This window comes from Diceros bicornis, chromosome 1, assembly GCF_020826845.1.
Source record: "Diceros bicornis minor isolate mBicDic1 chromosome 1, mDicBic1.mat.cur, whole genome shotgun sequence".
In the NCBI taxonomy this organism is placed as follows: Eukaryota; Metazoa; Chordata; class Mammalia; order Perissodactyla; family Rhinocerotidae; genus Diceros; species Diceros bicornis.
This window is the reverse complement of record NC_080740.1, coordinates 49,241,565-49,268,319: the sequence shown is the minus strand read 5'-3', so window position 1 is coordinate 49,268,319 and position 26,755 is coordinate 49,241,565. Positions and strand designations below refer to the sequence as shown.

Sequence of the window (26,755 nt, the reverse complement as noted above, 5' to 3'; positions counted from 1 at the left end):
ATGTGCAAAACAAACACGATGTACTATTCTAAAGAATAGTGCCAAAGCCCTAATTACAAAAGGTGGACACTTCCAAAGCATTTGCATAACTCAAAATATGCTTCCTAGAAAACATAAAAACAAGCATTCTCAGGAAATTATAATTGAATTGTTCGTCCACCCAGAAAACTAAGAGCCAATGGTCCTGATCAGATTCTCATAAACGATAACATGGAAGATCTGAGATCACTGAATTAAAAAAGGAAAGGTTAAGTGCCCTGCAGTTCTGTTTGAAAATTGAAGCTGCCTTGGACCAGCAGATTTTGAACCGCATGGGCTTCATAACGCCTTCGTTGGGGCCAGCCCAGTGGCGCAGTGGTTAAGTTCATGTGCTCCACTTTGGCGGCCCAGGGTTCATGGGTTCGGATCTCCAGCATGGACCTACACACTGCTCATCAAGCCATGCTGTGGTGGCGTCCCATACACAAAATAGAGGAGGATTGGCATGGATGTTAGCTCAGGGTCAGTCTTCCTCAAGCAAAAAGAGAAAGATTGGCAACAGATGTTACTTCAGGGCCAATCTTCCTCACCAAAAACAAAACAAAACCAACATAATGCCTTCACTGAGCATCCCATCACATGCTACTGAGAAGAGATCTTGGTTACCAAAGGATCTTACAAACTAACACAAATCAGAGACAGATGTACACAAGGAACAGTATAAAAACAGAATTTCAAAGTAACCCTTTCCTTTGATAGGCACTGTTTCCTCTCACTTCTGCTACATCCATTTCTTTTTCTTCTGATAATAAGCTTTAAGATGAGAAGAGCCACAAATTGTTTTAATTAAGTGTATAAATCATACTTTACTTTTCATAATGGGCACTCAGTAAATACTGGCCTTTAACAATAGTGATGTCAGAATTACTATCTACTCACTTGGATAGTAAACCAAAACTATGCAATAAAGCTAAACAGGCTCCCTTGTAACATTAAAAGCCTGATCTTCACAGACTACTGAGTCTTTGTAATATTTTAAAATATATTCTATACTTTGGATTAATTTTCTTAAACACCACTCACTAGTTTAAAGAGCACTTACGCCACATTTGGTTCACTTTCAGCCTTGGGAGCCGGGCTGATGCTTGGCAGATACAAATGGGTATGAGTGTCTGTGTAAAGCTTAGTCAGGACAAAGGCAACATTAAGAATGAAATTAAAGCAACCCTTTCCTATCTTACAAGTAACAGCTTCCTGCCCATTAAATGAAATGATATATGTGAAAGCACTTTACACAACTATAAATCTCTACAGAAAGTAAACTATTCCTGTGCTCCACCTTACAAAATACTAAGTACTTTATCCCTAGATAATTAAGATTTCAATTCAACATAAAAGCCTGGTATATTTCCTTTGCTATGACTATTAACAGGGTCTCTTACAGAAAATAAGTAAAACCAGAGGCCAAAAAAATCATACCACCCACACAATCTGGAGTTACAACATTGCCTCATGCTTTCTTTTGGTTTTGCAATTTATCTGTGACTTATTATTTACTCAGTTTATCCAACATGTAGACTTCAAATCCATATATAGGTATGAATCCTTTCAGGTTTAAGTCAACAACTACCAAAAAAAATACATATGAATGACAGTTCTCACTAATTCAGTATGTGCTGGAGCAAACTGCTTTAAAGAAGTGAAGAGACATGTTTTACTAAATTAGACTCTTAGTAAGGACACTGACCACTCCCGCAGACAAATCGAAATTAATTATTTCCATAACTGAGATTAATTATTTCAAACTGAGAAAAGTTCATCTAGAAAATATTATGCTATTTGAAATTCAGTACAGTGCTAAGAAAAAGGATAAATGTATTTATTATTCTACATATATAAAAAGAAGACAAACACAACACTTTAAAATCCAGTTACATCAATTAGTATATATATGCTAATTATATTTTATACATATTATATATATATTATGATCCCTGAATAGAAATACGACCATTCACAAGTAGATCAAGACACTATGCAAGATGGTGGGCCAGATTCTCCCTGTTGTTATAAACAATATATATATTTATTATAAAATACACTTCCATTAAATTTAAAGACAGACTTCAAAGGCCATAAAATTAATAGAAATACTTTTATTGAGTTACTACAGAGTGAGTTTTTAAACTTTATTCATTTATAGTACTTTAAAATGGTCAGAGTTTAATTTTACTGTTGAAATGCACTGTTATGTATCCAATAAATAGCATCATATATTGAGAAATTACCATCTTGCTTTTTAAGCCCTGACTCAGATCTTTGTCTGCATCTTGACAGTGCTCAACTATCCCTTTGAAGAGAAGAAAATAATCTTGAAACTCTTTAGGAATTAAAATAAATTACTAGGTTATATAGTTATGTAAGTAAAAGTTATTCTGTTTTAGTTACCTCAAACTTCACTCTGATTAGTTACAGTAACATTGACGCGCATCTCTCATCCAAGTTTCACATGTAGTAAACGAAACAGTTTGTGGACCTGACAGGGGTGAGTAGGAGTATGCTAGAGGACAAGGAGAAAAAGAACTGATAAACGCCCTCCCTCTCTTTCTATATCTCTCTTTCTTTCCTCCCTCTTCCGCCCTCCCTCCCTCTATCTCTCTCTCTCTCTCTGCCACACAGACATTCATTTATTGGCATTACATCTTGTTACCTTTCTAAACTCATTTGTTAGTTTTCGTAGCTATTTTACAGATTCCTTAGGATTTTCTATGTATATGCTTATGTCGTCTGCAAATAAAGACAATTTTACTTCTTCCTGTTCTATCTACGTCTTTAATTTTTTTAATTACTTAATTAATTTTTGCTTATTGTATTGGCTAGGATCTCCAGTGCAATGTTGAATAGAAGTGGTCAGAAATGACATCCTTGTCTTATTCCTGATCATAGGGGGGAAACATACAGTCTTCCACAATTAAGAATGATGTTAATCATGGGTTTTTTTGTAGACTTGCATTAACAGGTTACAGTAGGTACATTCTATTCCTAGTTTGCCTAGTGTTTTTATCATAAGTGAATGTTGAATTTTGTCAAATTATTTTTCTGCATTTATTGGCATTGTCAAATAGTTTTTCTCCTTCATTTGTCTCATGTATGGAACAACACTGATACAGATTTTTAAAGTTAAGCCATCTTTGTATTCTCAGGATAAAATCTCTTTGGTCATGATGTATTATCCTTTTTATCTATTGCTCAATTTGATTTGCTAATATTTGTTAAGTATTTTAGTGTCTCTGTTTATGTGGAATTAGACTACAGGTTTTTTCCTTGTAACATCTTTTTCTGTTTTTGATATCAGGATAATGCTGGTCTCAAAAAGTGTAGGAAGTGTTCTCTCCTTTCAAATTACTTGAAAGAATTTGTAGTATTTCATCCTTAGATGTTTGACAAAATTCACCAACGAAGCCATCTGGTCCTGGAATTCTCTTTGTGGGAGAAATTTTAACTATAAATTCAATTATAGTATATTTAGGGCTCCACAGATGTCCTATATTGTTTTCTTAAGTCAGTTTGTTTTCATGGATCTTTCAAGGGTTTGTCTCTTTCATCTAATATTGTAAACTTTCTTGACATAAAGAGGTTCATAATATTTCCTTATTACCATTTTAATTTCAAAGAAACTGTAGTGATGTCTCCCTTTCATTCCTAATTGCTAATGTGTGTTTTCTCTCTTTTTCTTTGATCAATTTAGCTAGAGATACATCAATTTTATTGTTCTTTTGAGAAATTATTTTTCTCTACTTTTCTGTTTTTTTGTTAACTTCATTGATTTCTGTTCTTATACATATTATTTCCTTTCTTCTATATATTTTGGGTTTAATTTGCTCTTCTTTTCCTACTTTAAGATTGAGCTATCTTCTTTCCTAACATAAGTATTTAATGCTATGAATTTTCCCATAAGTATTGCTTAGTTACATCCCATGTTTTGATACATTGTGTTCTCATTTTCACTCATTTCAAAACTTAAGTTCTCTTGTGATTTCTTCTTCGACCCATGTGTTATTTAGTATTGTAATGTTTCATTTACAAATTTATGATAATTTTTAGATATTTTTTTGTTGTTGATTTCCATTAAATCCACTGTTGCCAGAGAACACATAAGTATGTTTTCACTTATTTTAAATATGTTGAGACCAGTTTAACAGCCCTGCATATGATCTATCTTGATGACTATTCTATGTCTATTAAGCACAAAATTTTCTGGAAGTATCAATTAAGTCAACTGGGTTTATGGTACTGTTCAGTCTTTCCATTTTTAAAAAGATTTTCTGTCTATTTATTTTACCAATTACTGAGTTGTGAGTAGGATTAGAAGAAAAAATAATAGTCTGACAATACCAGAGTTTGCTGGTACGGATGCGGGAAAATACACAGCTGGCAAGAGGAAGAAGTAATATAAGTACCATGAAGAACAATTTGATAATATATAATAAATACAAAGATGTGTATCCCAAAAGCCAAAATATTACTGATAGGTATATACTCAAGAGAAACTTCTGCACATGTGCACATGAGACCTACAAAAAGATGATCATTATTATATTGCTGTAATTCCAAAAAAGTAAAAAAGGGGGGAAAATGATCATCCATCAATAGGGGAGTGAATAAATAAACTGTATTGTATTCAAACAAATATTGCAGTTTAAAGGGTGGACTAGAACTGCCAGGTCAACTTGGATACAAATCAATAATATAAAGTGAATTTTAAAAAGGCATGTTCTAGAAGGATTTGTGCTGTATGATTCCACTTATGCAAATTTTAAAAATACAGAACAATGCTATATATATTTTATAGATGTATGAATACATATTTAATAAAATTATTAAAATATGGACGGAAAATATGTATACAAACTTGAGAATAGTGGTTACATCTGGGGATTCAGAAAAGAAACTGGTTGGTGGAAGAGTACCATAACAGCTTCAACATTATGTGAAAAATTTAAAAGTAAAGATCATAAGCAAAAACAGTAAAACGTTAACATTTGTGAAATCTGGGTGTTAGCTGTATTAATCTCTGTGCTATTCTGTCTACCTGAATAGTTTTTAATTGGAGAGCTAGGTGTAGCTTTTAATGACTAAAAGATTAATGGAAAAATGGGCAAAGATCATATGCATGTAATCCAAGAAGAAAGGCAAATTATGGAAAGAAATATTATAAATTCATAAAATATGTTTGAATATAAAAAGAATGTTAATATTCACTATGGAAAAAGGCACTCAGGAACAGTTGGTGAGAGTGTAAATTGGTCTAGCATTTTTGGAAGGTGATTTGGTAGAATACATCAAAATTTCAATACTACAAGCCCTATATTTCCTCTCCTCTCAAAGATATTATTTCCAGGAATATCTCTGGCAGATATACTCACATTGCTGTGCAAAGATCTATGTAACTGATTGTATATTGTGAAATAATTGTAATTTGTGTTCGTGTAAATAGGGCACCAACCTAAAAGCCTAGCAATATGGAAATCTTTCTTAATGGACACTACCAGGCACAAGTGCAGCAGGAGCCACACATAATGAAATCCATGTAAAGAGCATTCCAGAGAACTTTGCTGTGCATATGTCCAGCTTCATGTACCAGACTTGATACCATGTGCCAGGCTCTTCTCTAGAGCAGTTCTCGATTGGGTGCGACTATGCCTCTCACTCCGGGGAGAAGGTGTGTAGAATTTGGCAAGGTCTGGACATATTTTTGCCTGTCACTACTGGGCATACTGAGTAGAGGCCAAGACGCTATTAAACAACCTACAATGCACAAAACAGCCCCCCACAACAAATTATACCCAAATCTACCCTATTGGTATAACAAAGTATACCCTATCTATCCCTACCCAAAAAGTCATTAGTGACAAGGCTGAGAAATCCTAAACTTGAATAATTTACTTGCATTCTTTCTCTAATCTCAACTATAACCATATGAAGTAGAAAATATTTTTTCTTGCTTTAAATATGAACAGAGTGTCAGAGAGATTAAATATCTTCTTCAAAGTAACAAAGATAATAGATAGCGGAGCTTCTTGCTCTTAACCAAGAAGTTATATTAGCAGTCTAAATCAATTATTGTGCTCTCATATTATGGAATATATTATAGCTGTTTAAAAAGGTAGATGTATACAAATGGCAAGAAATGATCTCCAGGCTATAGACTTGGAGAAGATATTTGTAATGTATATAGCTAATAAAACATCAATATCTAAAATGAATAAAGATCTCCTACCAGTCAATTAACAAGTACAAAAAGTTAGATATGTAATACGTAATCCTATTTATATTATGTAAACAAAATTAAATGTATGAAAATATCAGAAATGTTATTTACCTACGACCCTATCTACACACCCCCAAAAAATCATAAGAATGAAATTTTCCTAAAAGGGTAATGATTTTATAAACATTCATTTAGAAAATCTCAAAACAAAAATAAAAATTCACCACAGTACACAACGTATGATGATGGTGCAATCTCCAGAACTCTGAAGCAGTTGGTAAAAACTGGGAGAGGATGGTGGAGACGGCAATGACAGTTACAGTGATGTCAGGGAGCATCATTGATAACACAAGAATTATAACAATTCTTGGTTCTTACAAGTTCTGATGCAATGTAAACAACTGTTTAAAGCACTTAACCGAAATTTTGCAAATATATGTGTGATATGTTGGAACATCTTTTTAGATCACTGTGTTCTTTGGGATTTAAGAAACCTATTTTCTTGTAGTTCCCTTAACTTGAAGAAAAATAGGTCCAAAATAATCCACATGAAATATCTTCTCTTCCACGCATATGGAACAGACAAAACAAAAAAGACAAGGGCATGATTCAAGTTGACTCCTAAAAAAGGAGTCTGGTTGATTGAACGCCCTTTGTTTTTCCTATGTAGTTTGATGGATTTGCTATAAAAAGCTTCTTGGATGAGAGAAAGGGAGAGGTAAACAGTCTGTATAATAGAGAGTGAAGAATTCAGAACATCTGGAAACAATCCTGGAAGAAAAGAGGGAGGGAAAGTGGAGATGGATAGGGGAGAAAGCTTGAGAGACAAGGAGGTACTAGAAGGCCCTTGAATGTCTCTCCAGTCCACAATTCCCCAAGTCTTATCTGAATTCCCTAGAATTCCTGAAATGATTGGTGTGAAGATATTTATGCAGAAAAGAGTGAAGCAGTCGAATGTTCTATGCAGGTTGTCATGGAGCAAACAAAGGCAGCACATGCAGATGTAGCACAAGGCAGGGAGCTCAGAAAGGACTCTTCATCTTTACCTCAAGCTCTAACAGAAATCTTAAGTCAGGAACTTAGACCCTCCTGAGCTAAGGAATGTGGGGCTTCAAGGAATTTCCTGAAGATCTGAGGGGCAGAAGGCCCTCAGTAACACGTGTATCATGTTTATATACAGTGTCTATAAGTCCTTAGGAAAGATCTTGATGAAAACACATCAAACTGGTATCTGAAGTAACGGCTAGAGAATTTGAGGGTTTTGGGATTCGGGATTTTCTATACATTTACTTCTGCATTGTTTTAATACCTTACAATAAGTAATCATTATTTTTTTGAATCTTAAAAAGAATTGTAAAAGAAGGCAATGTGAAATGTAAACTAAACAAGCTAAGAATCTGAGACTGCATCACCTGAAATGCACGGTCTAGGTTAAGAAAGGTAACAGTTTCACTGTAACTTCTATCAGACTACACCTGGACCACCACCCTCAGAAGGGTAGGGAATTGTCAAACACATTTGTGATGTTTACTCTGGGAGCATGAGACTAGCAATTAGAGGGTGGTCAGGCTGTCACAGGTGAAAGACTGCATGATGAGGAAGTACAGTCTGTTGCTTTGGGTTTGGGGTTTTTCTGGTTTTGGTTTTTGTTTGTCTTTCTAGAATTTCAGACTAATGGAATTAGAATTAGGCAAATGCAGGGTTTTTTGTGTTTAGCTTCCATCTTTTATCCATTTTGTAGAATGAATTAGTACTTTTTTTGCTGAGTAGAATTCATGAATACTGCATGAATATACCATAATTTGTTTGTTTTCCAGTTTTGGGTTCTTGTGAATAAAGCCACTATGAACATTTGAGTGCCTTTATGTGGACATTTGTTTTTATTTCTTGGGTAAACACCTCGGAGTGGAATTGCTAGTTGAAATGGTTAGTACATTAAACTTTAAATGAATATGACAAAATGATTTCCAAAGTAATTCTACCATTTTGCCTCATTCCACCAGTTTATGAGAGTTTTAGTAGCTCCATATGCTGGTCACCTTTGAAAATTGTCAGTCATTTTAATATTAGTCATTCTATTGGGTGTGTAGTGGTATTTCACGTGGTTTAATTTGCATTTCTTTAATAAGTAATAATATTAAGCATCTTTTTCATGAGTTTATTCTCCTTCTGAATATCTTCTTTAGTGAACTGTCTGCTCAAATATTTTGCCCATTTTTAACTGTCTGACTTCTTATAATGAAGAGTTTGTTACATATTCTGGAAACAAGAGCTTTATCAGATATATTTTTATGTGTAAATATTTTCTCCCACTCTGGGTATTGTCTTTTCATTTTCATGCCAGTGTCACTTGAAAGGAAGGTTTTAATATTGAAGATGTCCAAATTATCAATTTTTTTTCTTTTATGGTTATAGCTTTGTGTCCTACCTAAAACACTTTTTTCCTATGCCCAAGTAGTAAAGATTATTTCCTAATTTTTCTCCTAATGGTTTATGATCCATTCAAATTAATATTTGTGGCTGGTGTGAGGTAGGTGTCAAGATTCATTGTATCCATATGAATATTTAATTTTTCTAGTACCATTTGTCAAAGAGCAGAATTTCCCCCATTGAATACGTCAGTAACTTTATTAAAAAATCAATTAGCCACATATGAGGAGATCTATTTCTGTATTCTCTGTTATGTTCTATATGCCTGACTTTGTGTTAATACCTGATCATCTTCTTTGCTGAAGCTTTACAGTATTGCTTCAGTAAGACAGCATATGACTGCCAACTTTGCTCTTTTCAAAATTGTTTTGGCTTTTCCAAGTCCTTTGCAATTCCATAAATATTAAAATCAGCTTGTCAGCTTCTACCCAAAAAGTCTGATTTTTTAAATTACGAGTATGTGAAATCTATAAATAAATTTTGGAATAATTGGCATCTTAACAAAACTGAGTTTTTTGATTAATGAACTTGGTATAGTTCTCCACTTATTTAGGTATTCTCTAATGTGTCAGCAATGTTTTATAATTTTCAATATTCAGGTACAGCACATATTTTCTTAAGTTTATGTCTAAGTATTTCATATTTTGATGACATTATAATAGTATTTTTAAAATTTCAATTTCTAATCATTCATTGGTATTATAAAGAAATATAATTGATATTTGTACATGTACCTTATATCCTGCAATCTGGCTAAACTCACTCATCAGTTTTAGCTGCTTTTTGTAGATTCCTTAGGATGGAAACCATCATGTTATCTAGGAATAAAGATAAATTTGCTTCTTCCTTTACAATCTGAATGCCTTTTATTTATTTTTCTTGCCTTATTGCACTAGACCTCGATTACAATGAAGAATACAAATAATGATATTCTTGCTTTGTTCCATATCTTAGTGGAAAGTATTCAGTATTTTGTGATTAAGTATCGTATTCACTGTATGGTTTTCATAGATGCCCTTTATCAAGTTAAGGAAGTTTCCTTCTACTTTAGTTTTCTGACAGCTTTTATCATGAATGAGTGTTTAATTTTGTCAAATTATTTTTCTGCATCTACTAAGATGATCATGTTTTTTCCTTTTTATTCTGATAACATGGTGAATTACACAGATTTTTAAAAGTCAAAACAACTTTATATTACTGGGATAATCTTTTATATGTTGCTAAATTTGATTCATACAAAATTTTTGTTAAGGATTTTTACAACTATATTCATAAAGGATATTGGTCTGTAGTTTTCTTGTAATGTTTTTGTCTAGTTTGGAATCAGGATAAAACTGCCTCATAAAACAAATTGTGTAGAGTGTCATTCCTCTTATTTTCTAGAAGAGTTTGTGTAGAGTTGGTATTATTTCATCCTTAAGTGTTTGATAGAATTCATGAGGTAAGCCATCTTTGCCTGGTATTATCTTTGTGGAAAGATTTTTAACTACAAATTAATTTCTCATAAGAAATAATGCTATTCAGATTTACTAAATTTTCTTCATGAGCTCTGGTGTTTTGTGGTTTTCACGTTGTCTATTTCCTCTAAGTTGCTGAATTTACTGTCACAAAGTTGTTCATTATATTCGCTCATTATCCCTTTCATATCTGTTGTATCTGTAATGATGTCATCACTCTCGTTATTTAAATTGGGCACTTATGTTTTCTATCTTTTTTTTCTTGATGAATATGAAGTTTATCAATTATTTTGACTTTTTCAATGCACCAACTTTTGATTTGAGTAATTTTCCCTGTTAGTGTTCTTTTCTGTTTTTCATTGATACAGGCTCTTATTTTTATTTCCTCCTCCTGCTTCATTTGGAGTTCATTTGCTCTTCTTTTTCTACTTTCTTCAAGTATAAGCTTAGGTCACTGATGTGAGATCTTGTCTCTTTTTATTTTATATGTATTTAATTCTATACATTTTCCCCTATGCACACTTTAGTTGCATTCCACAAATTATATGTTGTATTTAATTTCCATTCAGTTCCCAATATTTTCTAATTTTCTTTGTGATTTATTCCTTAACCTATATGTTATCTAGAAGTGTATTATTTCATTTCCAAATATTTGAGGATTTCCCAAATATCTTTCTCTTATTGATTTCTAATTTAATTTTGTTGGAGAAAACTTACTTTGTACTACATCATTTCCCTTAAGATTAATGAAACATATTTTATGGCCTAGAATAAGGTATTATATTGGAATATATCCTCTGTGCACTGGAAAAATAAAGTGTATTCTGGGGTGTAGGGTGGAATGTTCTACAAATGTCAATTAGACCAGTATTGAGCTAAATACTCCAGAGGAACCCTCTGCAGATCATAAGGGCTCTCTTTATGCACTGCTTCCTCTCCTTTAGTATTTCTTCTGCAAATTCTAGCTTCCTTGGCATCTCGCAAATCCAAACCCTGTCTTTTCTTTCAACAAGAATGCTGGGCTCTATTTTTGTTCCCTCTCAGCACTGCAGCCTAGAGCCTCTTTCAGGCTGTAAGCTGGGACATATGCACAGATTTCTCATTTGTTTCTTCTCTCAGGGATTACTGCCATGTGCTACCTTTTGTCCAATGCCTGAAAAACCATTGATTCTTTGAGTATTTTGTCTAATTTTCTAGTTCCTATTTCACCATGTCTGGAAGTGGAAGTTCCAATTGTTTTTAAACTTTTCTATTCCACTTGGACACTTTTTCAAACCAAATATAATAGAAAGTGATAATATATTAAAGAGAAAACAACAGAGCGGATCACATCAAAGTTAGGGTGAAGAGACTGACATTTACCTTCTACTCCTAACCCTTTCCTTCACTTCACTTTACCATAAAACCTGAAACATGGCAATTCCTGAGACAATACTTGAGAATTATATAGTTCTGCAGAACCCAGTCTTCAAAGCACTTCTATGAAGAGTATTAGCTTTGAACTCAGGCAGACCTGGATTTGATCCCCAGCTTACTTCCTTGGCGACTTTAGGTAAATTACTCAACTGCCTAATCAACAAAATGGGTGTAATAACATCTTCCTCACTGGGTCACTGTAAAATTTAATCATGTAACTATCAAAAACCACAAGGAACAGTGCCCAAAACTTAATTGATTCATAAATTATCACTGTCGTTTGTAGCTGTTGCCAGTGTCATTGCTGTCTATCACAAGAGAGATACAGCATTCTGTGTATTCCAAAGACCAAAACCAAAATTAATTCCAAGATGCCAGGGTTTTCCAACAACAGAATTCTCCAACAATGAAACTGGCAGGTGAAATTAATAAATTCTTCACTTCTAGAAGTGTTAACGGTATTGGATTCTGTCAGGCATATTTTAAAGAAAATCCTTCTACTGTGTTCTAATTTCTTGCTTTAAAACTACAAGAGTACTAATACAAGACAGGAACTAGATGGAGAAAGAGAAGACAGATTATATTAAAAATCGGTAATTTCTACTATGCCAAATTCTATTCCTATATCTACTCCATGTCAATTTCTACCCCATACCTTGGGTCAAAGAATTAAAATGATGTGAATGTTATACATCTCCAATAAATAAAACTGAAGCAACTAAATATTTTTATCACACGCACACTCACGTGGCTTTAAATTTCACCTCCAGGCCTTACCAGTGGCCTGATTTGGGTGATTTAATCAATCTCCATGAGCTTCAGCATCCTTATCTATAAAATCGACTGACAGCATGTATCTTAGTGGGTTTCTATGAAAATTAGCCATGTCTTATGGCAGTACGTGTATGACATAGTAGTGCTTAATAAATAGTAGCTATTATATTCTGGGCCTCAAGTCTTTGTTTTTTTAAACTGATACAAATAGAAATAGCGCATGTCCATTCACTGATTTTTCTTTATTGATTTGATAAAGAAAAATGTGGAGGTGTCACTTGCTTCCTGCCCTTGTAGGCATGATTAGTGGAAGACTGTAGTACCTTTCTATTTCTTGCAGGTATGTTTCTTGTCATTTACTATCTGCCACTGCCATGGTATAGAAAGCTGTTCTTATTTTTCATATGTAAAGTTTATGAACTTTCAAAACATATAATGAGTATCCTAAATTATTATAAGGTAAAACATCAGGCATTTCCAAAAGAAATTTGTTCTATTTTATTTACAAAAAAAAAATCACAATAGGTTTCCCTTACACAGCTACATTCTATAGGGCCCTTAAAATATAATTCAGTTTATAAAAACTAAATTCACACGTAAGCATTTGTTTGAGCAGGTCACTTATTTTCTAAAAATGTATAAACATACTACAACCAAAATATTTTGTAAATGCAATTTATAAACTGTAAAATACTTTTAAAACCTATGTCATTGTCATGATTATAACCATTTATATTATTACAGTGGTCCTCCACTGTTTTCTCTTTCACTTATATTGCATTATTTTTTAACTCTCCAAAACTAATTTATTGAAATCCATTTCAGAATTATGGGAACAGGAAAGGATATAAGCAATGAACACAGGACTGAATGTGTATCTTCTGGAGGAATAGGTAATGGAAAGAAATGAGAGAAGGATTAAGTAGACAGTTGATTATGCAGTTCCAATATAGAGTCTGATGTATCCTCTTACAAGCCTATGGTGAGTTATTAATAGGTTCAGAACCCGTAAGACCATGTGACCAAGCACCCAAAAATTGGACACTGTGCACTTGCGGAGACTCCACAGCCAAAGGCAAGAGCAGCCAAGTTATTAGAACACTTACTAAAATACTACAACTGAGCTAACTTTAGGCTAATGCTTTGGAGACCTTTTAACCATATTAATGTGCAGTGTTAGGCTATCCCCAAGGACGCTTTAGTATGTTATTCCAAAAGCACTTCACATAGAAATAAGGGGTTTCCATAATCTTAAGCTTAAAACACACTCTATGCATCAGTGGATTTAATTCTCCTCTTTTATCTTTCCACCCACTGACTGTCTTCATGACTCTACCTCCCTCATAGGAAGGTCATGTCAGTTCACACAGATTACGTTAACTCTTGGAACCTGATAAGGAGAAGTAACTATAGCAACTGAAAATGCAGAATAAACAATCATGAGAATTAAATTAGTTATCAAATATATTTGTATAATTTACCATTTTACCAGCTAAGATTTGGACCTAACTTTCAAGTGATATTTGTATGTATGTCTTGTCCAATTTCCTCTGCCAACTCTAAAGCATCTCTCCTAATAGAATTCTTGGGCCATCATTTCATTCCTCAAAGCTCAGATTTAATATAAGACTTACAGGGATGAGAATTTAGTTTAATCCTGACCTATAGTCCATTTAAGCAGAAAAAAATTAGAGCACATTAAAAAAAAACTATCAAGCTTTCCTGTGCATATCTCTACACATTATTATTCAAAACCAAAGATTTAAATATATCAGATATCATTCTCTTTTATTTCCTGAGCCAAGTTTTTCCAAGAAAACAGTTGCAACTAGGCCTTCATAAACATTCATTTCCTAAAATGACACCAAGTCCAAACTGCCCTCATATCAAATTTTATCAATTCCAAGATGCTATCAGTGTTATGACACACTCCTATGTAAGAGCTGCTAAAATGTGGAAAATTATCTATTGAAATTAACTAAATACAGTTTTTCTATTCTTTACTAGGCTTCTTTATATCATTATTAGATTAATGTCTTAAAGATTAACTTTATCTAGCCAACCTTGATGGCCTAGTGGTTAAGATTCAGCTCTCCACAGTGGCCTGGGTTCATTTCCTGCTCAAGGAACCATACCACCTGTCTGTTGGTTGTCATACTGTGACGGCTGCATGTTGCTGTGATGCTGAAAGTTACGCCACGGGTATTTCAAATACCAGCAGGGTCACCCACGGCAGACAGGTTTCAGGAGAGCTTCCAGACCTAAGATGTACTAGGAAGAAGGACCTGGCCACCCACTTCCAAAACAACTGGTCGTGAGAACCTTATGAATAACAGCAGAGCATTATCTGATATAGCGCCAGAAGGTGAGAGGATGGCACAAGACTGGGCCAGGTTCTGCTCTGCAGTACACAGGGTCGCTAAAGAGTTGGAATCAACTCAATGGCACTAACAACAAAAGATTAATTACTAAGGGCCTTTATTTCCTTAAAGTTTTCTGAATCATGAAGACATCTATCTAAATTCACATTACCAAAGAAAGCGTATTGATTTGGTTTTTAATAAAAGGTACTATACTGGAATTTGTTTGTATTTATTTGTTTACTTGATTTGAACCATGGCCCTAACAACTTTGGTCTTTTTCACAGCAGTGGGATATATGAAACAACACCAGAGTCCGATACCTGGATTCCTGTCTTAATCCTGCAAAGACGCTAACTAATTGTATAACTTACTATTTTGTATACCTTATTTGTATAACTCCAAATGAGTGGCTTTGATTAACTGTTCTCATAAATCCATTATGAATTTTAAATCTTGTCCATTATAATATGGGCTATCAGTAGCTAATTTTGTTCCTTATTAATCAACAGAGCGTTCAAAAATATCCCTAAACAATTGCTCTAGTAATAATCATCTCCAGATAGCAAAAAAAAGCTTTTGTATTGTTTAAGATGAAAACTATCCCAAAATTATCCTTAAACACAATCCCTATCAAAGTCCCAGCAGATTCTTTGCAGATATTGACAATCTAATCCTAAAATTTATATAAAGATGCAAAGGATACAGGATAGCCAAAACAGTGTTGAAAAAGGAAATCCAAGTTAAAGGACTTACATTTCCTGAATTCAAAACATATTATAAAGCTGTATAAACCAAGACAGTATGGTATTGACATTAGGATAAACATATAGATAAAAAGAAGAGAATTAATAGGTCAAAAGTAAACCTATTTATGATTGACATTTGGCAAAAGTTCTATGGTATTTCACGAGGCAAAGATGGTCTTTTCAGCAAATGGTGCTGAGAGATAATTGGATATATACATGCAAAGAGATTAATTTAGACCGTTTTCTTACATCATACACAAAAACTAATTCAAAACGAGTCATAGACCTTAATGTAAAAACCGAAATTATGGAAGAAAACACAGGAAAAAGTCTATGTGACTTTGAGTTAGACACAGAAGTCTGGGATACAACACCAAAAGCACATTCCGTGAAAGAAAAAAAGTGATAAACTGGATTTGTTCAAAATTTATAAAAATTGGCTTTAAAAGACACCATTAAGAAAATTAATAGAAACTCATAGACTAGAAGAAAACATTAGCAAATCATATGTCTGACAAAGAATTTACGTCCAGAGTACATAAAGAACTCTTAAAACTAAACAGTAAAAAGACAAAAAAACCTAATTTAAAATAGGCAAAAGATTTGAACAGACATTTCAACGTTTGTATACTTTTTCACCTAAAGAGTAGGAAAACATTCAGATTGGCATTAAGGTCCCATTATATAATCTCCCAACTAGTTCATATTTATAGCCTGTTGAATAATAATCTGCAATTCTTAAAATCCTTTCTAGTTCAATGGCATCTGAGTGGGTTCCTGGGAGGATGTTAAAGGTAAGAACAGGAGGTATATATTAAACAGAGAATCCTCAACTCCTTCTACCTCATCCCCACTGCCATGATTTTGATGCAGGTACCTGCATACCAGACTTTAAGAAACAGGGCATCAAGAAGCATAAGCAAAGATCTGATGATATGAGCTCACTGCAGAAAGTAGTCATATACTTTAGGCGAAGCCAGGCAGACGTTAAGAGGACTAAAAAAAAATCTGGGGCAAAATAACATTATGTGCTTGTGAAGAAAAAAATATATACTTAGATCTTATTTTTTTTAAATGGAAAGCAATAGGAAAGCAGAAGCTGTTTAACGTGCCAAAATTGGCCTGAGCTCATCAGCTCCATTCCCTGGTCATCTGAGTTAAAGCCTAAACAGTTAAGAATTTATTGCAGATATAAGTACATTAATTATAAAATGAAATCAAGTTTCTCTTGCTGGAAAAGGCAAGTACTAAACTATCTAATCCCCAAGGGCCTTCCCAGCACCACCATGCAATAATTCTGTACAAACTTCTGAGTAGCATTGAAATGGCTGAGTTCCCACTTTCTCACTTCTCTCAGTCTAGGGCTTGGCATTAGAATAAAGATGAGTTGGAGACAAGATGATGTGCTCGCTATGGTTGCACCCTAAATGCACTCTGCATCAAATTATGGTCCTCACTTGGCTGAGGGAATCTTAAAACTTCCTTTCAGGAAACCCCCCAAATCATAATCCAAAAGGGACCAGTGGCTCTCCCATTGCCTTAAAATATATCAAGATTACTTCCCTAACTTAATACACTTCCCATCTATCAAGAACCTGGAACTCCTCTAATTATTCTTTACTTTGCAAACACAGTCATAAAATCATCTGGGGTAAAAATGTAATCGCAATTAAGTGGAAACATTCAACTGTATATGAGCTCAATAAAAATGTCCTCTGTTTTAGTGTTGCATAAAAAATATTTTAAGACTCCTATAAAGAATTTCTTGATTTAAAAAAGTATACTATATTTATGATTCATCTAATAAACTTCAAATATATAATATTAATAAAAAATAAATATAATTAAATAAAGAAATATTATTAAATTTCTTCTCACAAACTTGGTCCATGCCCAAATTCTCTCAGGACACTAAGACATAGATTAATACATGATTAAAGAGTTTATTAAAGTTTAATGCACAATGTCACTTATTCCATCAGCATGATGATTCTTTTTATGAGAATTCACCATACCACCTCCTTAAAAAAAATTGGAGTATCTGCCTATTGCCCCACTCTAAATACAGAAACTTCTCCCATGTGTCACCATCACCATGACCATGATCATCCATGCCATTCTAAATTTTAAACTGGATGCCTTAAAGAGACGTAGACTTAAAGTCAATAAGGAGACATGGCGCACTTACTAAATCCAAGAACTGTGACCAGCACAGGGAGGACAAGAAGTTGAGGCAAAGAAACAGTTCCTTCAAGACTGTAAACTCCTTGAAGCAAGGAACTATTTCTTTTAACTTTCTGTTCTCTGGGCATTCATCACACTATACAGACGTAACTAGCCCACTACTGATGACTATTTATAGGCTTCTGCTCTTGAAGAAAATGCCACAATGAATAGGCTTATATGTAAATCTTTTGCACAAATATGAATATTCCTCTAAAATTGATACCTACAAGCAGAATTGGTAAAAGGAAGGGTAAGCACATTTAAAACTTTAACATATACAGAACAAAAGCCTTTACCAATTTACTCTCCTACAATGTGTAAGATTATGCATTCCCCAAGCGTGCCCACTGGATATTATCGATCTGCATAATTTGTGCCAATCTTATGAACCAAAAATGATGTTGGAAAAAATTTGCTTTTCCTAGCTTACCAATAAATTTGGAAAAAAAACTGTGATTGTTTATTTGATATTTATATTTCCTTTCAGTATAGCCACTAAAAAGTTAACAGTGATTATCTATGGATGGTAAGATTATAGATGACTTATTTCAATTATTTTCTAAATTTTCTATACCTAGCATGTATTATTTTGCTATTAACATTTGTCTTTTTAAAATACTAATATAAAAAGAGCTCTGGAATTAGAAATGAAAAAAACCAAAAACCTAATAGAAAAATGAGTAGAAGTTATGAACAGAAAGTTTATAGGAAAGGAAATGAGAACAGAAATATGAAAAGTCACTCACGCTCACCAATAACACAAAAAAAAGTAAAACTACATTGAGATAATATTTTTTTGCCTATTAGATTTCACATAGATCAAAATTTTTAAAACACACATATTGGTAACAACATAGGGAAAGACACACTCGCATACTCTGCAGGCCTGAGTGTAAAGTGGCACCATCTCTATGGGATGCAGTCAGGTAATATCTCCCCAATTTACCAACACAAATGCCCTCTGACACAGACAAACGTTACATAGGCAAAACGGCATATCTACAGAGTCCTATATATTTAGCACTGTTCATAATAGGAAAATATTAGGATCCATCAAATGTACATCAACACCAAACTGATTAAGTAGATTATGGCACATACTTGCAATCAGATAAAATGGAACTATCAAAGAAAGGAGAATCTCTATGCATTCATGTGATAATCTCACGTGTGTGTGTGTGTGTGTGTGTGTGTGTGTAAACAATGTGGGTTTAAAATGCTGTATATTTACATATTCATATTTATTTGTTTATGCATCAACTACCTGTAGATCATACACTAGAAACTAATATCCCCAGCTACCTCTAGGAAAGAACACTGAGTGATAACTGGGGAAGGCGTGTTGGAGGAAGACATTTCCTTGCATACCTTTTCAGAGGTTCTGTGTGGCAAAGTTTGGGTCCTTACAATTTTGGAAATGATTTTATTTTGTCTTTAGGTTTGAATGGTACTTTGGCTGAGTCCAAGATTCAAAGTCACATCTCCGCAGAACTCTGAAGCTATCAACTCATGGTCCTCCTGTGTCCAGTGTTACTGATTCAATCTCTAACCTCAATCTGACGCTCATTCCACTGCGGATAATCTTTTCTTTATTGAACTTATAGAATGTTTCTCTTTATCTTTGATTTTCTAATGTATCTAATGTATCTGGGGTCTCTCTTTAGTTATGGCACTTCGAGTTTGGTGGTGGGTCATTCAATCTGAAGGTATGTGTCTTCCTTTATTTCTGATAAATCTGATTCTGATACAAAAAAATCCCTCTTAACCTCTACCTAACCAATATTGGTTATATCAACCAATTCAACTCAAATCATTGCATTAAATAACACTCTTCACACTATCCAGAAAATATGATCACTGAGGCATGCAGCAGGCTGAATGCTGACAACTAGTAGATTCCTCTCCTATCTTACTGCTCACATTATTTCCACCATTCCTCTTGTATGTTTACCAAGAGTTAGCTGTATTTGTCAGAACACATGTAGTCACACTTTGTAATTACATAATTTAACCATACACTAAATATTAAAGCCAGTGAAACATGAGTGCAAAGATGTCTCTGATTCCATGAAAATTTTGGAAAAATTTAAGAAAGGTAAGTTGCTAAAAAAAATTGCTCTAATTTTATTTGGGATGAAACAACTGTAAAAGATTTGAAAATTTTAAAAGTCCAGGATTCCACACATAAATTGCCATGCATTTGTCTTTAATTTTTCTTCCAAATACAGAAATCTATACTGGAAATTGGTTTTGGTGCATGCTGAGTAAGGCGCACCTGGAACACCAGTTATCTATTCTATACTCAGAGGAGTAGTATCTGGCCTCACATTCAAAGCTTGGCTGAAGAATGTATATTTTGGTATTTAAATTAGAATTAAATGTTTAGGGTACATTTGCATGCATTTTTAAAATTCTATCCTTTAACCTATTTTTAAAAATAAATTTCTGTTAGAGAAATTTGGACCGTTTAGATCTATGATTCACGGCTGACAACTTTTCTTTAATATTTTGCATCCATTTGTTCTGGGATAATTTCTGGGTTTGATCTTCTAGGTCAGAAATTTACTTATCAGTTTATCTATGGGGTTTTTCATTCTAATGATCATATAATTGTAGCTTCATTGCATCTAATCGTTTTTTCTGGATAGCAGCTGTTCTTGTGTTTTTGAATTTATTTTTTCCCTGAATATATATCTGCTCTTACTCTTCTGTTAAAGTATTCTATTTATTCTATTAATTCTGTTGCTTCATATATTAATTAACCAGAGTTTGATGGCTCTCTTTTATATGGTTTATTTTCTTAAACGTGTGATATTCTTGGGTGTCAGCTCATCTCTTTTTGGTCTCCCTGCTCACCTATCTGCTGTGACTAGTTCAGTTACCCAGCTGTCCTCCAGTTATCTGGAGACACAGGTGGGATCTTCTACTGGGTGCAAGGAGCCAATACCTCATCTGTTGAGAGTGGAGACTCTCTATCCTCCGGTGTCACTCACGTGCCCAGGAAAGCTCTGCCTCTATTCTCTCTGCTCTTGCCTAGGGACACACATTTGGCCTCCAGTGCTTGGCATAACTGGACACCAGAAAGAGCCGATGCCACTGTTGTTCCGGGGCCCCCTTCTGCTCACTGCATTTGCTTTCCCTGCATGTGCAGCAGCCCCTCTGGCATAGCTCCCACCATTCACAGATGTTTTCTAATGTCTTTACGTTTTCCACTAATCCAATCCAAACTGTTTTCAGTCTTTCAGGAGATATTCAAGATGTCTGAGGTACTGATAGCATTCTTTCATAATACTGCTTTAGATTTGTTTAGAATATCTTTTTCTGCCATTCCTAAGATTTGGCTTGAATGAAGGAGGTAGATGTGTGAGATTAGTCTGCAATCTTTGTTTATTTGGATGTTGATTCCACTTCTACCCCAGTCCTCCCAGTTATGCACTACCCCTCCCCCATTCCTGTCCTGACACCCTCCCCTCCTGCTTTCCTACTGATACTGGATAAAGTGCCTTGTTCAAAATGGACGTTCCCAGATATTTAAGTGTTCAAAACTTGCCATGGCATTGAATACTTTGAATAAATTGGAAAAAAAAAATTGAATTTATACAGGGCTGTATCAAAAGCTAATCAAAATGACTAGTATATAAAACTCTAAATTGAAGTAGACGGTTTTAGTAGTCACTCTTTACCATCCTGGAAAAATAATCTAAAAGTTACTGATAGCCATTCCAATAGCCCATCTAAAGAGAACCATAGCAAGGTATGTACTGACCTAGTTTACCTTGACCCAGTGTTTAGATGTCTTTTTTAAAAAAAATGTATTAATTTTGAGCAAACATAATTGTTTCACTCTTTCATGGAATTTAATTTGTTGCTTTTTTTTGTATTTTAATTTTTTGGAGATTGTTATTTAAAACATAATAAGGTACTGCATCTGTTGTATTTTATTCAGTGATTTTTATTGAGTGACTTCTAAAAATTAGATACCTTACAATGTCGTGGAAATGAAAAGAGATGAATAAGACAGTACCATCAGAGCCCTTGGGACACTCTTACATTTGCACATACCTCAACCTACTGTATTTCCCTGTTTACATTTGTGCCTGGCAAGCCAGGTGAGGAGCTCCTTAAAACCAAGGAGTCTCCATCTTCTTTTTGTATTCTCTGTATCTGCACAACGCCTTGCTCAAAGGAGTTGTTCAATAATGTTTAATTGCTTATTAGCATTATGATATTTATGTGCCTATCTGATCTAATATATGGCTCAAATAAGATTATCATTCAATATTAGAGACTAATAAGAGGAAACAAATAGTAAGAACACTTCACACATCAATTGCTAGATATATAAGTACAATTTGAGCATTTTATAAATAGGGAAAATGAGATCCAAAAAGATTAAGTATTTTGAAGAGGCAGTACCTGTCCCTGTACCCAAAATCTTCATTCTAGCACTTTCCTCTTCACAGCACAAGTTAGACTGATATCTGGAGAATGAATTGGCCAATCTTATAAATGTTCACCGCTTTGTAACACTGGATAGCTGATGATCTATTTCCTTGGATAGAGACTTTGGATCTTCTCAAATACGTAATAATCTAAAGGTTTTGAGGAGTTCAGGCACCAACAGGCAAAACCAGCTATTGAGTGAGAGGAAGGGAAGGTCTTCTTAGTGACCTACTCTTTTCTGTGCAACTAACAACCAGAAGGCTTTTATTAACTAAGAAAAAACTGTTGTGAACTAAAGGCAGTTACATTTATAAACAATTCACCCTCATATAAAGACATCATGATCCCTCACGTTAGAATTACAGGATCCCAGAATTCTGGAAATATAGAGGAGCAAGAATGTAGTCCTGTGATAATCAAGTTAGACAGAAGAAGCTCATACTCTAGCAGACAAGGCTTTTGATCTCACCATTTTGGAATCATTTCCCCCTTATTGCATCTTCTGGCCTAGTCACAGGAGATTTTTTTTTTATTCCCTTGATAGTCTCTGTACTTTCACATCTCCACTGAGTCTTTTCCCTCTATCCAAAACACTTTTCAGCCTCTTTCTGCCTGGAGAAAGCCTCCCCCTGCTTCAAAATCCAGTTAAACTCTGTCTGATTTGGGAAGCCTTCCCCAACTCCTCAAGCGAGATTTTACCTGGGGCATAACATTTGATCCATCATGCTGATATGTCACCATTTCATGACTACCTGTGTCATATCTACTTGTATATGATGTCCTTCTCCTAATCTGTAATCCCCTAATGCAGGACCTAGAATACATGTAATATCAAATAGAATTTTAATTCTATCATCTAAGTTTTAATTAAATCATCCAATTCTCTCATTTTACTTATGAAAACTGAAGCCCGGAGAGGTAAGGGACTTGTCAATCATCAGGAAACAAACCAATGTCATAGCTCAAATAAATTATGCTCTCTTTCCTAACCTACTCCCATAAGGGAAAAGGGTTGGCATGGAGTAACAAACCCACTATTCTTGGCTATCTGCCTAACTTTCTCCTCAAAGTCTGACTGCTATACTGTATTGCTGGCAAAGTCAGTTTTCCTCAATAACAAAGACTTCCCAGTTCAGAACATATACAGATGTGGCTAATAGGAAAAGTGAGTAAAAGTCCAACATGATAAACAGGGAGGTATGTCAAACTCCTATTCAGTCTATGAAAAACCTACTCATAATTCTAACTTTGCTCCCTTAAGTATGGAGAGAAGGCATAGCTCATTTGGAAAATCTGACCAAAAGCCCACATTTCAACACAGTGAAATGCTTTATCCCCTATTGCTTCTACCACACCAGGAACTTTCTATATGTAATTATTTAATCCCAGGCCAAAAACTAGTGGACAATGAAATCCCCACAAAATGTTTCTCCCAGTGAAGTGTTCAAACATCAGTTCCACAAAAAACATTTTTAAAAGCTTTGCATGTAATTTTTCCATGCCAATTTTTTTCACTCATGGCTAAAAATGTCCATATTTGAATATTCATCATTATGAGCATCTGGTAAAATATAGCCCTGTCCAGCAATTTACATCATTTGACTATGGGACCTTAGGAGGGCATAGGCAAAAATTTCCAGTTTCATTTTGTTTGGATTTTTAATCATCTTTTTCCATTTCATGGCTTTGGGTGGCTTTGATTGTGCTGATATGTTCTGCTATTCATCACTATCAGATTTTTCTCCAAATGAGCAGGTTGCTTTCAGACAAGTCCTTGTGGATTTCATCGATGGCTCACTAGGAACAGCAAAATGAAGCCACAAATCACATGGGTGTTCTCAATATTTTGTGAGTTTTGCCTTAAACCAATAGTAAAGGCCAGGGTGATGATGGCTGCACAACAATGCAAATGTACCTAATAGCACTGAACTGTACATCTAAAAATGGTTAAAATAGTAAATTTTGTTATGTATACTTTACCACAAAGTGAAGGCCATCTTACAGAAGGTAACAATTATCCCAAACCCTAGGTCAAGACAGAGGGGGGAAAAACGATGATCTCTACTGTTCCGACAGAGCAAATGGCTTTTACTTTCCAGTTCCAGCAGGCCTCTTAGCAAGGCTCTCACCCTCACTACTTTCCTCCATGGAGTGGAGAGAGGAAAAGGAACTACTGCCAAATAAAATGTAAGCCTTGGGGAAAAAAATGTTAAATCAGAGAACCATAACCCTTGGAACACTGACTGGATTCTAATATCCTCCATGAGTCAACAGCTCCCAGTCTTTCAGTTTACTCCTTCTCAACTCCTGTCTCTCACCTAGCAGCGAACAGGTGATCAGTTTGGTTGTGGATGTGTTTAAATTCCAGACAGCTGTCAGAATGTAATTCCCTAGAGAACTGTTCTGACAACTTTGAAGTAGAACATGAAAAAAACTATGGGATAATAGATAAGTAACTTGGGGTGGGGGGCAAACACTGAGGAGATTCAGGCGTGAGCAGATTGGTTGTCTTCCAATCTCCTAAAAGACACCACGTGGTGGGCTTATTTTGGAAAACAGACAGTAGTAAAAGCAGTGGGAAGAGTTACAAGGAGACAGTTTCATACAGTATTTGGAAGAAACTTAGAAGCATCTAGAAGGAGAAGGCTATTAATCCATCTAATTGGCCTCCAGATTCACTGACTGCCCTGGATATGTTCCATGGGAGGTAAACGGTGCGGACTCCTGAGTGGTGGCGCAGACTAGAGCGAAGTTCAGAGAGTACTTTGGAAGGGGATGAGGTGCCTGCAACTCAGCCTGGTGTACGCGGGGAGAGGGAGGAGTGGCAGGGGGAGGCAGAGAGCCGGGGCAGGAAGGGCGCTTACCAGGCCACCTCCACAGGTGCTGAAAGAGGCCAGCGAGCCGGGGTGCCGCAGCACCGCCCCGGTGTAGAAGCAGGCGGCGTCGGGCGGCGCGGGTGGGCGCGGGGCGGCGGCGGCCCGCGTGGGGCCGGGGTCCGGACTCGGCCGCTGTTCCACCGCGAAGCGCGGCGCCAGGAAGCGGCCGTCTCTCCGGAGCAGCAGGTACAGGTCCCGGGAGAAGGCCGGGATCCGCAGCAGTACCTCGTCGCCGTCCGGCTCGGCTGGCTGGGCCGGGGGCGGAGACGGGGGCGGCTGTGGGGGTGGCGGCGGCTGCCACGAGGCCGGGGCGCCCGGGGACAGGGCGGCCGCCCCGCTGGATCCCCGCGGCAGCTCCTGCGATTCGAGCTCCTCGTCCTCCTCGCCCCCTGGCAGCAGCGGCGGCGGCGGCGGCGGCGGCGGGGGCCGGGGCCGGGGCTCGGACTGGCCTTCCGTGGGCTCCTCCGGCGGCGCCGGGGCCACGGAGCGCACCTCGCGTGAGCTGCCGGCCGCCTGCGCCCGGGCGCCTCCGCCGCCCACACCGCCGCGCACCCAGCCCGGGTCCGCGCTGCCCCCACTGCCACCCGCCGCGTCCACCGGCTCCCGGCGCCAGAGTGCAGGAAACACGACTTCCCACTCCTCGCGGTCGGGGGCGAACTGCAGCCCTGCGGGCGGGGCAGACAGAGAAGTGCGGGGCTTAAAGTGCCGCGGTTCCAGTAACACAAGCATTCCCAGGCTCACACTCCGTACAGACACAAGGCTCTCGCATTAATGTGTTGGAGACCACCCGTCTAGCCCCTGAAACTCTTGCAACCCCTGAAGCCTTGCGATCAGATTACAGACTTTAGCATTTTCAAAATAAAAGTACGATTATATGGGGGGGGTGAAGGGGGAGGGGAGAGGGAGTGGGCAGCAAAGTTTGATGACAGCACTCAGTCGTTGAAAGGAAAACCGGTGCGAAGACTCCAGCGCAACTAACTGCTTTTAAGTCCATGCCAGAGCAAAGCATCGCTATCAATTTATGTACTTTCCAGTTTTCCTCCAGGTGCTGTAAACGTAACTTTGCAAATATTAATACTCTCATTAGAGGAAAACTAATCATTTCACGATGGTTAAAATGAGACCAGGAGAAGTGCACCTCACTCGCGAGTGCACCCCTTCATCCAAACCCGCACGCTCGTTTTTACTGCTACCCACTGAGCCCTGCTCACCGCGCACGGGCTGCACCAGCCCTGCCTACCCATGCGTCCTGGGTCTCCGCTGAGGAAGTTGGAAAGCAAGCCGAAAGTCACGGAAGAACTTACCTGAAACGATCCCATTCGACAAGACCCCCAGCTGATAAAGGAGACAGTAGCAGCAGATGTGAGTCAGGCGCATCTCGCGGCTCTTCTCCATGCCGCGCTCCCGCGGCCGCGGCTCCTTGCCCCGCGCGCGCCTCCTTGCGCGATCCACCGCGGGCGCCGCCGCCTCCCCGGAGCGCAAGGAGGCCGGGCGGCGAGTTTGCCCAGGCCCTTTGTCTGCCGGGGGGGGGGGGGGGGGGGGTGCTGTGTGACTCGGAGAGGCTGCCGGAGCACGGGCGGGGGTGGGGTGGGGGGAGGAGCGGGGGCAGGCAGCGCCGCGGCCCCGCAGCGCTCCGGCTCCCTGGCGAATTAGGTGATGAGTCTATTTTCTGTGTTCTGGACGTTGCAGGATTTTCCGGAGCCCTACAGGACAGACCCACAGTCGGCCGAGAGCCGGCAGGCACAAGGCGGGCAGTACTGCCTCGGGACAGGCG

At 36.9% G+C, this 26,755-nt stretch overlaps 1 protein-coding gene across 1 annotated transcript in view; it reads right to left on the bottom strand.

Moving 5' to 3' along the window:
- The window catches only part of ADAMTS19 (ADAM metallopeptidase with thrombospondin type 1 motif 19), a 228,082-nt gene extending 201,660 nt beyond the window's left edge, over window positions 1-26,422 (bottom strand). The window contains exons 1-2 of the mRNA XM_058539839.1: window positions 26,286-26,422; window positions 24,970-25,646 (exon numbers count right to left, since the gene is read on the bottom strand). Coding sequence (XP_058395822.1) covers window positions 24,970-25,646; window positions 26,286-26,376 — 768 coding nt within the window. The 5' untranslated portion in view covers window positions 26,377-26,422. The remainder of the gene's footprint in view (window positions 1-24,969; window positions 25,647-26,285) is intronic.
- Window positions 26,423-26,755: the final 333 nt, after the last annotated feature.